The sequence below is a fragment of the Cygnus olor genome, chromosome 18 (assembly GCF_009769625.2).
Source record: "Cygnus olor isolate bCygOlo1 chromosome 18, bCygOlo1.pri.v2, whole genome shotgun sequence".
In the NCBI taxonomy this organism is placed as follows: domain Eukaryota; kingdom Metazoa; phylum Chordata; class Aves; order Anseriformes; family Anatidae; genus Cygnus; species Cygnus olor.
The window spans coordinates 11,738,888-11,755,088 of NC_049186.1; the positions used below are offsets into that span (position 1 = coordinate 11,738,888).

General features: G+C 64.2%; 1 protein-coding gene across 1 annotated transcript in view; it reads right to left on the reverse strand.

Moving 5' to 3' along the window:
- The window catches only part of SDK2 (sidekick cell adhesion molecule 2), a 48,323-nt gene extending 37,997 nt beyond the window's left edge, over positions 1-10,326 (reverse strand). Inside the window, 1 exon segment of the mRNA XM_040530619.1 lies at positions 9,745-10,326. Coding sequence (XP_040386553.1) covers positions 9,745-9,823 — 79 coding nt within the window. The 5' untranslated portion in view covers positions 9,824-10,326.
- Between the last annotated feature and the right edge of the window lie 5,875 nt (positions 10,327-16,201).

Consider the following 16,201-nt stretch of genomic DNA (forward strand, 5'->3'; position numbering starts at 1 on the left):
GGAACAGCAAGCACCTCATTGAGGGAACAGAGCGGGGCTGTGTGCGTGCCCAGCCCTGCCTGTCCTCGCACACCCAGCCCCTCTGCCCGCCCGGACCGGCAGCTCCGGCTGGAAAAAACAACATTTCCCCGTGTGGGAAGCCCCAACAAGGAGTGCACACACGGCACCGCTGTGCGTTCCCAGCCCCTGAGCCCGGGGGGGGGCCAACAAGCCGAGCTTTGTGCTCCAAAACGCTGCGCAGCTCCATGCGCACAGCCCTCGGTGCCTGGCCCCGATCCCAGCCCCAAATCCACAAACCCCAGCCCCAAAAGCACGGACCCTATCGCTTGGTTCCAAATTTGTGAACCCGGCTGCCTGGCCCTGATCCCAGTGGCCCCCCAGTACCAGCCCCATATCAGGTCCCCTACACACAGCAAAGGTCCCCATCAGCCACTGCCCCGTTCCCCCTGCCCAGGCTGGCTCCGTGCCCCGCGCACCCCACCACAAGGTGCCCAGCACATGCCAGCGTCCCCGCGTCCACGTCAGCACTCCTGTCCTGCTCCCCTGTCAGCCCGCATCAGCACGGGAGCCACCTCCAATGTCCCCTCCCTGCTCCAGCCACACGTCCCCCTGAATCCATCAGCACCGGGCAGGGGACAATGCGTGTGGACGGGGCTCAGCAGGGGGACAGGGGCTCAGCATGGGGACAGGGCGCTGCAGCCCACCCAGCCCAGGGGCTGCCCAGCTCTGGGGGGCACAGCTGGGTGTCCCCACAAGCTGGAGCTATCCTGTCCCCTCCGAGTGCAGCACGTCCCCATGCGTGGCACAGCCCTGTCCCCAGCTGGGGCCACTTAACAAGCTGCCGGGCTCCGGCCAAAACTCCTTCCCCAGCAAACTCCTTCCGAGGCCACAAATCCTCCTGACGCTGCGATTGCTGAGCTCCTCCGAATCTGGGTCACTGCTGTGAGTCACGGACACCCGGGAGGTGACTCAACGCCGCCAGGGCTCTGCCGGAGAGGGGCCGGGTCGCGCCGCTGGCTCCCCGGGAGCGACCCCGGCACAGCGAGAGGGCGAGGACGGGCACGTCCCCGTGGCACGGATGGCACACGAGCCCGGTGCAGCCCAGCACGGCTGCAGGCTGGATTTGGCCCCACGGGGCACACCGAGCGCATCCTCCAGGTGTTTCTGGAGGGCAGCAGTGGCTCCTGGCCCCAAAAGCCAGACCGCGGACCCAGGGCCACTGCGGCCGGTGAGGGGCAGGAAAGCAAAGGCACCGCCAAGCCCACGCTGTGAGCAGCCCTGGCTGACACACGGCAGCCGATGGGGCTCCTCGGCAGTGCCTGGGCCCTCACTTCTGCGGGATGAGTCCCCGAGCTCCCAAAGCCCCCCGCACCCCCCGGCCGTGCAGGATGCTCAGCACAGCCCTGGTCCTGCAACCGCCCTCGCAGCCAGCCAGCCAGCCAGCCGCTCTCCAGGCTCACCACGAAGTCTACACAAGGCAGCATTTCCCAACGGAAAAAATACGACAGGGAAAGAAAAACAGAAGGCAGAAACCACAAGAAAAACCCCACTCAGCCTTTCCCAGGGCGCTGACGCAATTAAGTCGCGAGGCCTGCGGGACGGAAAAGGCTGTACCAGCTCCCCACGGCCCCCCCAGCGCTGAGTGGGACAAAGCCACTGGTGGCCGAGGTCCCCTGCCCGTGTCCCCATCCCCCGAGCCAGCAGGCACCGCACAGCTGGGACAGGCAGGCAGGGATTTACTGGGGGCCCATCCAGATATCATTTATTCAGACTATTAATTAGTCATCGCATTGCTCACTTCAAACATAAATAGCTGTAGCATGAGTGCAAGCAGACTTTTTCCTTGGAAAAAGCCTTTTCCAAAGCTTTCCTCTCCAGACGCCCTTGTTCGCAGGCGAGGGACGGGAACAGCTCGCAGCCTGGCAGCCCCCCCCCAGCCCTTCCCGACAGCCCTGGCTTTCCAGGGCAGAGAAGCGAACTCCGGTTATTGCGCTTATTTACACACTTGTGGCTCTCTCTCAGCCAGAGGGGCTTTTACAGCCAGCGCTGCGGAGCCAGGCCAGCGATTCCAGCAGCAGAGCCAGCGCCGCTGCCCAGCCTGACGTGCGGCTTATGGGGGAGAAGCCAAGCGAGCGAGGCTCTGCCATCGCCCCAGGTGAAGGGCTCGGCGGCTTATTTCCCCTGCTCAGAGCGCGTGCCTTATTTCCACCCTCCACTGCACAGCTCGGCTCCCTGCCGCTGCCCTCCCAGCCCCTCTCTCCCTGGTGCAAGCAAGCAAAACGACGAACGCAGGGAGATGAAGGCGCCCATCACCTTCCTCCTCCTGCACCCAGCGTGCAGGCAGAGGCTGGGTGCTCCGTGCCTGCCGGCAGCCCCCGGGGAGGGCTCTCCCAACAGCGGAGCTTTGAATTAAACATACCACCCTAATGAGTTGATTTTATTAGTTTGCGAATGCATTGAGAACTCATTATCAAAATAAACATCAATTCACTCCACTGAGCGCGCCGCGCACACGCGCCCCGGCAGCGCTGCAGCTGGGACCACGCGCAGCTCCTGCCCCAGGTCCCCTCGGTGCCCGCCTCCCTGCACCCCCAAAGGCCCCACACCCCGGGGACATGCGGGGGCTGCAGCCACCCGCCCTGCAGAGCGCCTCGCACCACCAGGTTTGCTTCTCCATCCTGGCTGCGGGGCTCCAGAGGGGGGGACGAAGCATTCCCGTTTGCTGGGACAGGATGGCCCCAGCTCCTAGCACAGGCAGAATGAGGTCCCCTGGTCCCCAGGACCCGCTCGGTGCTGCTGCAGGGGCAGAAGATGAACCATGGCCCCTCCGGGCTGTGCTGGGCAGGATGAGCCCCAACCCTGCTGCACCCCGCAAGCACCCCGGGAGCCTGCCCTGCACCAGAGCGCAGTGGTGCCGGGGACTCGGCAGCCCCCAAGGATGCTGGGGACAGCCAGGGCAGGAGGCACCCACCCTGGGGAGCCCGTGCCAAGCCCCTCTCTCAGCTGGGGCCGGATCGCCGAGGCGTGAAGCGGGGGACAGCGGGCGCATTGTCCGGCTCGGCAGGACGTGCTCCCTTTGGAATCAGCAGCTAATCCCATTTCATCCCCCTCCATGGCCATCAGCTGTTTTTCAGGCATGCAGGAGGCGGGTTGCTGAAACCAGAGCTATTGTGTCCGCCGCACCGCCCCAGCCCCCTCCATCCATCAGGGCCCAGGCACCCGGCAGCATTCCCGCACCCGCTCCCACCCCGGCACCGTGCCCCTGCGGGAGCTGCTCCCCGCGTCCCCTTCCCCCAGGACCCTGTGCTCCAAGCCCATGCGAGGAGGAGGACGAGGAAACCCCCCGTGTCCCCCCACGCTGACCCCACAGTTTCAGGGACACCCCCAGGACACCACCAGCACGTCCCAGTGCTCGGCGCTCCCCGCCGGGAGGATCAGTTCCCGAAGGAGGGCAACGAACAAGATGTCGATGACACCAAACCCCGGTTAATGCCCAGCGCTTGGCCTACATTCAGCCCAGTTTCTTAATTCAGGCAACCCCCCCGTGAACCAGGACCTGGCCCTGGGGAGCACAGCGGGGACACGCTGGGGCCAGGCTCCTCCGGGCAGCCCGGTACATGGACCCCAGCCCTGCAGACGCGGCACAGGACCCCAAGCCTGCTTCAGCCCCAGTCACCCTGGGGAAATGCCTGCTGGCTTGGGCGATTCACGTGCCCAGGAGCAGGCACACACGCCCTGATCAATTAAAGGGCTCTAAAAATAGCATTTGCCTTCATCACCTTGTTGTGAGCCACGAACGCAGCGATGGTGCTGAGCGCTGGGGCACGCCGCCACGCAGCCCACGGCAGTCTCCCACCGGCCCCGGACCGCCTGCAGGGGCCTCCCCCTCAATGCCACACACATCCCCGCTCCCCAAGGGGCACAAGGGACACCTGCCCATGCAAACCAGCGCACCCCAGCCCTGCGGCACCCGGCTTCGCTCCCTGGCGATCCCCCACACATGAATCGGTGCCCCCCGTGACCGCCCCCACGTCCCGCAGGACCCCGACACGCAGGCAGGAGGGCTCAAGGTTACAGCCGAGGACTCGCAGGTTGTTGCCTCCTCACCCAGCAGCACAAAAAAGCAATTAGCTATCGCAGCTAAAATTAGCTCCGTGCTTTCTTCCTGCTAATGGTCAAACCCATCAAGGTTTCCCTACACCAGGGGCCTCGGCGTCTCCGCGCGGGCGGGCGGTGATGGATGAGAGCCGACGGAGCCGTTCACGTGTGTGCCCGTGCCGGGCAGCGAAGCCTGTCCCCAGGGGGCACGGCAGGGTGACACCGGCCTGGCCAGCAGCCCCAGGGCTCAGAGCACCCCTGTCCCCGTCCCCACCTCGCCCAGCCTCCCCCCCCTTGCCTCAGTTTCCCCAGCGCTCAGGACAGCTGTCGTGCTGCGAGATGGGGACAGTGACAGCAAAAAGGCTGCCGGGGAGGGAAGCGAGGGTGGCTTTGGCACGGGGACGGGTTCTGGCATTCCTGGGATTGTCATCATGCTGTCCCCGCTCCCAGTCGGGACGCTCAGCTGCTGGCACGCGGCGGCAGCTGGCCACCATGCCCAGGGCCTTCCCCGGCCCGCGGTGGCCGCCAGCCAGGAGGTGACACGGATCCGTGCGGGGAGGTGGCAGCCCGGAGCAGCCGGTGGCTGCCAGTCACAGCATCCCCGGGGACAGCACAGCCTGGGAGCCCCCCGCGCCCACATTCCCCGTTCCTGGGGGGGGGGGACGGACCGAGGGCGCAACCGGCCCCATGGGAGCAGGGGAGACAAAGGGGGCCGGGGACCAGCTGCGGAGGGAATGTCCCCTGCCCTCGGCCCCGTTCCCAAGGATCAGGTTACCCAGTTCCCAGGCAACCCGAGCCCCGGCGCAGCTTTTCCAGGCGCAGGCATTCCTGCGCCCCGCGGGGCTGGGGGCAAAGGGAGGGGGCCGCCGAGGGGGCGCGGGCAGGTGGTCTGCGGGGGCTGGGGAGGGAGGTGGCAGCAGCAGGATGCATCCCTGGGAGCAAAAGGGGGGGGGGGGGAGCAAGTAGGGGATGGATGCGCCCCAAAACCATTGCTGGGAACAAGGGGGGGGGGGGATGCACTCCCAGCAGCTGGCTCCAGCTCGCCGGAGGGGTGCCCGGGGCCATGCCCTTGCAGGCGGCATCGCCGGCATGCCCGGGGAGCAAGGGATGCCAGGAGGGACCAGCGCAGTGGGGAGCCGCTGCCGGCACATTCCTGCTTGCTAGCAGGGTGAGTTGACAAAATCCTGCCCCAAATCCAGACCCACAGCCATGGATGGCTCTGGGGAAGCAAAGGACGGGACCCCCCAGAACAGAAAGCAGCATGCCTAGGGATTTTGGGTGGGGTACCTGGCTTTGCCACCACATCTCCAGCCCCTGCGTGACACCGTGCCCCCTCCAGCAGCTCCACGCAGTGCTCCCCTGCACAGGACAGCTCCCACCCTGGCCTGTCCTTCCCCAGGAGCTCCCAAGGACACCCCTTTGTCCCCTGCACCCACAGCTCTGATCCCCACAAGGGTGCCAGATCCCCATGGGTGAACACGCTTTGGACAGCCACAGCCCAGCACCACGCACAGGAGCTGCGTGGCACCAGCAGAGCACCACCGGCCCCTCTGCCCTGCCCCACAGCCACAGTGGGGCTCAGCTCGCCCTTCGTTAGCGCGATCACATCACATCTGACAGCAGCATATTTATTCCTGGCCCAGCACTGACCATTTTTCACCCAATGACACGCAGCCTGCTAACGAGCTCAGGGAGGTAACGAGGGCTCATGGGCAAGGACACCCACTGCTCACCCACCCAGCTGGGACCCAGCACCACGAGGGATTTGCTCCCATGCAGCTCCGCAGCCCGATGTGAGCAGCGCTTCGCTTTCCCCAGGCACCAGCCTGCACAGCTGCTGCAAACATCAACGCAGCCACCAGCGACTGTTTATGTAGGACCTACATAACGTGCTGTGGCTGGAGCTCATCCTGAGGTAGGAACCACCATCAGGGACCAGCTCCAGACAGGGGAAGAGGAGGACGGGCGCTCCCCTCCCGCACTGGGTTGGGAAGGGGGTGTCCCAAGGGGGCAAAGCAGCACCTCAGGCTTCACAGCCCCGGGCAGAAGCTGCTGGAGCTGCCCCATTCCCGGCGGATCCGCAAGCACAGGACTCCCGAGTGCCACAGCAGCTGGGCTGGGGACAAGGACACAGTTCATAAAAACCCACAAAGGCAGACGCGGGGTCATTCCTCATCACACCCGCCCCGCCTGCAGCCCGTGAGCCAGCCTCCCTCCTCCCAGGTTTAATTATCAACGTTTTCCCAGGATCACCAGCAGCCTGCATCCACCTGCCTGCCTGCCTCCCTCTCTCCTCGAGCTCCTTCACTTGCTCCCGCTGAGCAAAAACACCACCGCAGCCCAGTCCCTGACATTAAGGGACGGGCAGCACTCGATGGGGCGCACACAGCCAGCACCGCTGGGCAGGGGCAGCTCAGCCGCCCCAAAGCACCCAAACACACCAGCACAGGGGCTTCCGTGCAAAGGGGGGGACGAGCAAGCAGCCGTGCCTGCACCCCAACCCTGCAGGGACCCACCAGGGCACCAGGCACAGTGACCCGGGCTGCCCACGAGCAGATCGCATCCCTCCTGTGCACGGTTATCGGGTCATCAAAATTTCATTGCTGCGCCTGGCCACTAATGGCTTCCAAAGAAGCATCAAATTTTAATCTCCCTTTCCTCTCCCCTAAAAGCCACTTTCCTTCCTGAGCCGGAGCTTTGCACGAGGCCAGCGGCTGAAGCAGCAGCCGAGCTCACGGGGAAGGGGAGGCGGCGCAGGAGCGGCCACGCTCAGCCGTCCCTGCCCCACCGCCCCCCCAGCACCACGCACACCGACCTGCCCTGCTGCACGGGGCTTGGCCCGAGGAAAGCCCAAGAGAAAAAGGCACCCGGTGCTCCGGGGGCAGCATGGTGGTGGGTGGGTGCCAGCCCCATCCTGGCCAGCCCTGGGTTGGTGACTGCCACCCTGTAGCTGGGTGTTACCAACCCCACAGGGACCCTTTCATGGATAAAGACACCTTCACACGAGCCCTGAGTCCTGCCGTGCCTGGCACGAGCCCGTCGCCGCTGTCACATCCCCAGGAAGGGGCTGGGGCTGCTCCCCTCCAGCTCTGCTCCGCAGGCTCCGTGCGTGCGGACGTACCCAGGATCCACGCGTGGGTGCCAGAAGGAGCCGCACCTCCACTCCAGCCCCTAATAAGCCTCTTTGGCTGCCTTTTCAGGCCCCTGCCCCAAATCCCGTCTGGAACCTTAAGCCTGCCAAATCCCTCCTGGGACTGGCTGCAGCCTCCTCAATCCCATTACAGCCGCTGTGCCTGTGTGGGGGGTCCTGGGCTGCGGCCCCAGCCCCAGGGGAGGGAAAACTGCATCCCTGGGGGCCACGAAACCTGCCCGCACCCCCTGCGAGGGTCGCACTGCGACACAGCTCCCGCCCGGGCGGCGCTGACTGATTAGCCTTCCACCAGCACCGCATTCGCCTCCAGGTAATTAGCGCGAGGGCCCTAATCAATAAGTTATTTTTTGCCATGGGTAATTAATAATTACGCGGCGCAGCCAGGCTGTAATTAAACTTCCATCCCATCTCTTCCCAGCGGTACGGAGCCTTTGTTTTAGTAACTGCAGGTATTAAAAGCGTTTCATCCTGCGCCTGGGGAGCTCGGCGCCCCGGCCGGGAAGGTCTCGCACCCTCCTCCCCCGCTGCTCTCCATCTCTATTGATCCCATTTTCCTCGGCTGCCGGAATCAATAGCACCCGCACAGAGCATGTGTCTGCCTCCGCTCCCGGCCTGGCCGTGGGGCCGCCAGCCCTCCGGGGGTGCCCGCACCGAGCTGTCCCCGCAGGGCACCACCCCGTGCTCCCCGCCTGCCCCACCGCAGCGGGGCTGAGCCGACGCGGGCATCGCGCCCGTGGGGCCGCTCCTCCTCCAGCTCCTCCACCCCGGCGTCCAGTTGGCCACGATGGGCTGCAGCGATGCTTGTCCTCAGCCCCCGCACACGGGGAACGGCAGCCGGGGAGGTGACCCTGCCCGCGTGTCCCCAGGGCCTCTGCCGAGCCCGTAACGGGGGACAGGCACGCGCCAGGCCGGCGACGCTCCCCGCGCGGTTCCGTCGCAGGCAGCGGCTGCTCGCCCGTGGCTGCCGGCCGCCACGCAGCGCAATGTCACGCTGCCCGCCAGGACGTGCGGCGCGCTGCAGGGAGAGAAGAGGCAAAGCCCAAACCGTGCTCCAGGAAAAGCTCCTTCCCCTCGCTTCCAGGCACGGCTGAGGCATGGACGGCCCCCCCGAGGAGCCCCCGCAGCCCCCCCAGACAAACAGGAGGGGAGCGGGTCCCGCCAGGAGCCCATCCCGCAGCCAGGAACAAACGGACCGTGGGGGACTCGCGAGCTGGAGACGCCAGCCAGGAGGAGAGAAACTCAGCAAGGGAGTGAATCAATCAAAGAGACCTTCACAGCTCCCCACACAGGGCCTGCCCGGATAATATACTGCCGCTTTAGATGTTATGTTCTGAACTTAATTACTGAGAAATTATAGCAGTGCTAGGGGAGGCTCAGGGGGAGCAGGAGGACGGGAACGCACAGGGACTTCTGGCTCCACTCGCTGCTGCAAACAAGGGCGAGAAATGTCACCGGCAGGGACCCCCGAGCCACAGCGCTGCACCCCACCATGCCTCCCCCCCCCCATTTTGCAGCCTGGATCCACTCAGTCCAAGCAGTGGGGACGGAGGCAGCTGCACTGCAGCCCTGCCAGGCAGGACCTTCCTCCTCATCCTCGTGGGGATCCTCTCTGCTAGGGTGGGGCAGGACTCCAGGAGGGCCCCCCCTCGCACCCCTGAACCCCAGTCGCACCCCAAAGGGCCAGGAACTATTTCTACCTCTCTCTGGGGTAACGGAGCAGCTAAAACCAGACTGTGCCACGCCAGAGCCCCAGAGGTGACGAGCAGACAGGGCTCGCCCTGCCCAGCGATACCAACTCGCCCCAGGGACCGGCTGGGTGCACGAGGAGCCCCAGGGCACCCATGGGGGCTTGGGGATGCAACCCCCCCCTCCAGCCCCAGCACCCTGCCCAGCCCAACCAACCGGCTGGAGGTCGATGGGACCAACACCAGTGCAAGAGCTGCTCCCTGGGAGCTCCCAAACTTGTGCCCCAGGTCCTGCCACACAAGTGGGGTCCCCCAGGAATGGGGGTGAAACGGGTGCCCTCGCCCTGCGCTGTCCCTGGAGGGTGCTCAGCCCCCCCAGAGCAGGCCAGTGCAGTCTCTACCCCATGCTCAGAGCAAAATTTCCCTCCCACCCCCAGAGCAGGGGCTGTTATGGGGCAGGGGGGAGGAGGAGGCAGAGCAGAGCTGTGCTGCTCGCCAGGCACCTCGCTGCGCTACGCACCCTTCAGCCCTGGGCACCAGCCCCTGGGGGGCTCCTTAAGCACCGCCGGGGCTGTGCCCCCTCCTCGCTCCGAGGCTGCCTCGGTCCCCGCCCCCCCGGCTGACACCCAAACTTCCCAGGGCAGGCTGGGGGCTCCCCGGAGCTCCCACCTCAGTGGGCTCGGCTGAAGGGGTGAGCAACGCCGGGACCCCCCTCGCCTCCCATTCCTGCTCCACCTCCAGCATCAAAGCGGGAGCTGGGGGGTGAAGAAGCTGCACCCCGCGCCGGGACCCCCCCTCGCATCCCCTTACCTTGGGCTCCGGCTCCCGGGGGGCCGGGCAGGGCGAGCACCACGAAGCACAGCAGCGCCCAGCTCCCGAGCCGGGCCATGGCTTCGCCGAGGCGGGGGCAACTTCCCCGACTTTATAATCCGGGCGGCTGCCGCGCCAGCCCCCGCTGCTCTCCGAGCCCCCCCCGGCGCAGGGACCCCCGCAGCAGCGCCGCTCGGGGGGAGGCGAAGGCGATGGGTAAGGCTCCCGGCAGGGCGGGGGGGTTCCGCAGGCAGCTCCCCGCCGTGTCCAACTTCCCCGGGGGGCGTGCAGAGCCGGGACCCCCAAAATCCGGAGCGGGGCCGGCAGCCGAGCCCCTCGTCAGGGGAGGCGGTGGGAAGCGCTGGGCTGTCCGCCCCCGGCCCTTTCTGCGTCCCCAGGCACCATCGGGGCCGGAGCCGAGCACACCGCAGCCGCAGGGAAAGAAAAACAAAAAAAAAAACACAAAAAACACAAAGTTTGGGGTCCGGGGGCGGGGGGCTGCAGGCGGCCCCTCCCCAGCGCTCAGCTCCCTGCTGGGGACATCCCCGCCTCGGCGGCTCCGGGCGATGGGGCGGGGGGGCTGGGGGCGTCTCTCCCCCCCCGTCGCGCCCCGGCAGCCGGGGGAAGCCGCGGAAAGTGCGGCGGCGGCGCGCAGCGGCGCGGGGTCCCGCTCGGAGCCGGCGGCGGGGCGCGGCGGGCGGGCTGGCGGCGCGGCGCCGACCCCTTTGGGCGCTCCGGCCGGCTGCCTCCTCCTCCTGCGCGGCGCGGCGGCCGAGTGAGCCGCGGCGGCGGGGCTCGGCGGAGCCTGGGGGCAGCCCGAGCAGGGGAGGCGGGGAGTCGGCGCGGCTCCGAGCGCTACCCAGCGGCCGCGGCCGGGCGCGCACGGAGCCGCGGGGGGGGGGGTGGGGGGGGGAAGCGGGCGCGTCCCCTCCGGCAGCCCCCGGTTGGTGCGGAGCGGGTGCCCCCCCGCCCCCAAAATGTCCAGCCGAGCCCGCAGCCCCCGCCTGGGGCGGCAGCAGGAGCTGCCCCTCCGCAGGTTTCGCCTCGGCAAGCGCCTGGAGCCGCCCCTCTCCCCGCTGCTTCCCTCCCCCGACAGCGCTCACAGCATCTGCACCCAGTCCCCGTTTTGCAGGAAGGGGACAGAGTGCGGGCCCCGAGACAGCACAAAAGCAGAACTCGCTGCCACAAGATTATCAACGCAAACGGTATAGGGTTCTGGAAAAAATAGAAGCTCTAACCCCAGAGACGAGCCGACGGCACCTCCCAGATAACATACCACCTCTTCAGGCCCAATCCTGCAACTCCTCAAGCCCAGATCTCCCAGCAGGATCAGGCCTTGATCACACATCCTTCAAAAATGACTGCTTTATGTCAGTATGGTGCCTTGCATTTGGTGGGGGAGAGCGGCTCAGTCAGGGCTGCTACTGAGCATTAACACCTAAGGACCTAAAACATTCACACAGAAGGAAATATCTGCCCTGAATGCTGGATCAGCCTCCTGAGCACAGGCAGTACCTTTGAGCCAAGGGACCTATGAGGATCAGGGTGAGAGCACGAGCAGATTAGTCTGAAGCCAGGCCCAGCACCAGAGGGTCAAATCAGGGCAGGGACAGGGGGAGCATTCTCACACAAGCCTTGATACAACTGCATGTTGGTGCCTGGGCACCGGCATGCATTTTCACTACGTGATATAGGCTCAGATGTAAATCATGCACAGGGCTCAGGGGGACAACGCCTGTGTGCATGTTGCGTATTTGGAGAGCTACTGCCAAATTTCCCATCGACCTCTCGAGGCGAGACTGAACAATAACCCAGCACTTGCCCACCCCAGCATTAATCAGTTCCGTGGCTGGCATTCTCAACCGAGACGACAGGGATCGATGTGCTGTGGGAGGCTGCAAGCCTGGCTCGCCCCTCGAGGAGGTGTTCCCCAGCACAGGGGCTGGAACCAGCGGGGAGGAAGGCTGCCCTGCCAGGGGCGAGTACAGGACCCTGCGGTGGGCTTGGAGCCCGGTCCCGCAGCACTAACACGTGCTGCAGCGGGGAGCAGCCACGATAGCGCTCAGCACGCTCCCAGCCCCCCGCAGGGTCAGGGCTTTGTTCCTGAAAGAACAGGAATTCCTGTCTCCAGGGCCATAAATTCAGCACCTGCCCCTGCTGCCAGCACTGATTTATGGTTATTACAATTAATCTTGCCAAGGTGCGAGCCCTTTATTACTTACTCTCAGAGGTACCTGGTTCCCCACAGCCACCCGGGCGGACTGGAAGAGTTTTGATCTCACAGAAACACTCCCACCCAGCACTGCCTGCTCCATACCAGCTCTCCTCTGCCCAGGTTTATCCAAGCAGGAGCAAGTTCCCGCACGCAGCCCCATAGCTGTTTCCAGGGGTGGCTGGAAAAGCTGACACCTTCCCTGGGCAATGCTGGTACACCGCAGAGAGGGCACCCAGCTCGGGTGGCACCCATACTGCCCCACTCCCTATGACCCTAACACAGACTGGGTGATATCTGTGCACCCCTGTGCACACCCACCCCATCTCTCCATCTCACATCAGCTTTGGCCTCATCCTCCAGCAACATCCCGTGGCCTATGAAGCATCCCAGCTCCTGAGCTACGATTCGGGGCAGTGTCACTTGTAATTACGGTGAGGCTCGCACACAGACCAGCTGCAAGCCGGTTGCATGACTCTCGCCTCTCCGAGACTATTCTGGAAGAGGTGAAAAGGCGCAGGTCTCCAAGTGCACATCGGGGGAGGGTGAATTTCTGAGCTCCCCTCTAGACATCCCCGTCCCTGGCTCCCAGAGCAGGGGGCTCCAGCCCCCAACAGAAGCCCCACGGCCACCGGCTGCTGCTCGGGGCCTCTGCTAATGAGGGGTTTGCCCTGCGCAGCCCCACAGGCAGCAGAAGGCAGCCTCAGGCCTATTTGTAGAACTGAAAGCTGTTATTTTGCCTCCTGCTTGAAGAGGGCGCATCAAAGTCAAACCCAAAATACGTCGCTAGGCTTGAATTAAAAAACTCTTGTCTGAAACCAAGGCAAGTTCCAAAAAAAGATCAAGGCTGTTTGAAATGTAGAAGTCTTTGCTCAGATGTCAGGCGCTTTGGGGACCAAGAGTCAGCACTATCCAAAGGCTACAGGACAACAGCCAAGAGCTTCCTTCAGCCGTCCTCGGCACCCCTTGTCTTCCTCAGACGAGGCCCCAGCTCTCTCGGCACAGCTCCATGAGCAGGAAAGCAGCGTGCCACCTCCTGTCCCCGAGTGCCACAGGGACCCAGGGCCCCCAGAGCCCCAGAAAGGGGCTGGAAGCCCCTCAGCCCTCTCCTGCCATCCGAGGGGAGAGGCGGCAGATGTAACCACAGGCTGTCGGCACCGGCGCAGGGCAGAGAAATTGGATAATGGAGGCTGTGCAGTCTCGCAGATAGAGGTATAACAAGCTCCCACCGGCAGAAGCTGAAGCCAGACATACCCAGACTAGCAATAAGGTGCACGTTCCTAGCAGCCAGGATAACTGACTGGCTGCAGCAAGGCTCCCCGATAGTTCTCCTTTGTAATTAAGATTGGAAGTTGTGTTTTGTTTCTCTAGTTTTTTCCAGAAGCATCTGCTCTCCTGGAGGGGTGAATTCAAGGTGGTTCAGCAGACCACGAGCAGACTCTGATCTGCTAGCTCCTCTCTTTAAAGCTGGGCTTCGGGCACTTCCCTGCTCCCCAGGAGAGCCCAGGCAGCACGGGGCGAGGCAGCCACCGCGCACCTCGGGCTGCGGGATGGCTTCCCAGCCCCCAGGCAGGGCTGCACACAGCAGATGCTCCGCTCTCAGCAGGACTGAAGCTGCCTCCCATTGAAGGGCATCAAACGGGGCTCCACGCTGCCCCCGGATGCTGTGCAAGGGGCCTCCAAAGCGGCTCAGAGCAGAAACATCTTTAATATTTGATGACTTTAAAATAAAATACCAGGAGAAGGAATAGCAAGAGGAGTGAACGCCTTCTACCTGCCAGCTCTGCTCCCTTTCTCAGCCGGGAGCTCTCTCCCAGCATCAGCTGCTCGGGGTGTCTCAGCCCAATTAAGACCTTCCTTCAAACCCTCCCTGAGCCGCACATCCCCATGCTCGGTGCAGGGGCTGCAGAGCTGGCAGAGCAAAGCAGAGACATCTTCCTGCCCCATTTCTGAGCAGGATCCTTCTCTCCCCATGGCGAGCAGTGGTTTGGGAACAAGCCAGGAAGAGCCAGAAACTCCCCGGAGCAGGGAAACATTTCCACAGCCGCCACGGCTCCGCTCCACCCTCACGCCGTCAGTCCCCACCGCGCCAGAGATGCGAGAGGAGGCAGCATTCATCCCCGCAGCCGTGCTCCGCTGGGAAGCAGGCACGAACAGGAGCCTTCGCTCCAGCACAGAGCTTTTATCAGCTCCCCCGCAGCTCAGGGCAGGGCAGGGGGGCAGCCGCCAGCCCCTCTCCCCATGGGGAGGGCAGCAGGGGGCTCGGGAGCCCAGCAGGACCCCAGTGCTGCAGCAGGTAGGGGGCTTCTTGAGCCCCACGGCGGGGAAGCACTGCTCCGACAGCTCCAAACTCTTCAGCCCTTCTCCAACCGGGGAGAAATCCTCCTCCGGAGCAGCCACTGGGGAGCAGAAGCATTTCTGAACATGCCCACGTTAAAGCAAACTGCCCAAACTGCAGCCCAGGGACCACGAGCCCCACAGCCCTCCCCTGTTATTAGGGCTAACGAGCACCCTGCACACAGGCTTTGTGGGGTTGGCTCCCCACCCCAAAGTCACTGCTGAGACTTGGACACGCCAACGGCTCCTCCGCCACCCCAAAGCTGAGCTGTGCTTTTCCTGCAGGCTGCAAGGAGCTGAGAGGAGCCCCCCAGGATAGGTTTGGGGAAAGCTGGCTCCTCTTCGTGCGGGCAGGATGAAGGTGAAACCGCTCCATAGCCACTGGCACAGAAATGCCCACGAGCCAGCACTGGGTTCCACCAGCAGCCCCAGCCACAAGGCTGACTCTTAAATCAAGAGATTAAAAATTTAAACGAAGGCTTTGGCTCATTTTAAATGGTTGCTTAACATTTAAAGGCCATCTTCCTGAGTGCTTCTCGCTAACAGCAGCTGGGGACCGGCCGGGTTTGCTGGGAGCTGGATCCAAGGCTCTCACTTAATCACCAGCATGCACAAGGTGAGGTTTTAGAGGTGCTCACTGCTGAGCCTCGTGTGCTGGCAGCCCCACGAGCAGGTCAGGTCCGAGCCCCCCCGGCTCTGTGCCCCTGGACAGGGCACCTGCAGTAACCACACTTCTGACCCCCAGCTCCCCACTCAGAGAAGGGATTTTTGACGGACTCACCACGCCCAAAAGCAAAGCACTTGGTAGGATGCCAGCTCCCTTTTTAGGGAGCACGCATCAAAACCACCCAAGCTCTCTACAGCGCCCCTCGACCTCGGAACTGCCGCACCGCACTGAAGTGTGCGCAGAGCCGCGCAGACCCGCCTGGGCACCCCAATTCACAGCAGCAGCACAAAGAGAGAAACAAGAGCCAAAGCCCCTCTTACCGGTCCTCACCGGGCTCTATGCAGAGCTGCGCCTGCTCCTTCCCACGCTCCTGGCCCCAGCCTTGCAGGCACCTCCAAGCCCTGCTGGCTCAGGCTCACTTAATACATCTGCCTTCAGCGGGGAGACGCAACACACCTGTGTGCTCAGCCCCTCAGCATCTCCCTGTGCCAGCCTCCTGCCCTGGCTGATATGGAGGGGAGGGGAAGCCCTGTCCCCTCGCTGACAGGGTCACAGGCCGTAGCAAAGGATGGGGACCTCGCTGGGCGCTGCCATGCCACAGGCAGGATCAGGCCCCCGACTAGAACAAGGGCAGGGGGCTGCTGGCTCCTTCCGCTGCACGCCCACAGTAGGCTGCAGAGTGTTTTGGTCCCTGATATGCTGTAGTTAGAAAGCTACAGAGGAATGCCCGAAGTGGGTGGCTGCTCCCCATGGCCATCAGGTCCAGCCCCGTGTGTCCTCGTGTGCCGTGACGCTCAGCGGGGCTCGCTCGCCTGCTCGCCGCGCAATGTGGGTCACGCTGCTGGCTCTCCACGTGCTGCCACTGCAGGAACCATCTCCTCCAGCGAGGCCACATCCACCCTCCCCCCATGAGCCCCCCCCACACCCCAGCTCCCCCCCACCTCACCGTGCCTGCCCGGCTCGACCCCAGCCTCGGTGTTCCAGCCCAGCGCGGTGCCGGGGGCTCTCCATCACTTGGTGGGTGCTTTCCCAGCACAGGGCACTTCAGGTGCTGCACTGATTTCCAGCACTACAGGATTAGGTCATAAATAATGGATAATAATAGTAGAAATAGTAAATAATATATTTACGGGCTTGCATAATGAATAATGATGAGCATGAATCGCCATGCCTGGTGGAGCTGGCTGCCACAGCGCTGCTGAACCTGCAAAGGGGACTGGGCACAAGCGGGGAGCTGGGGA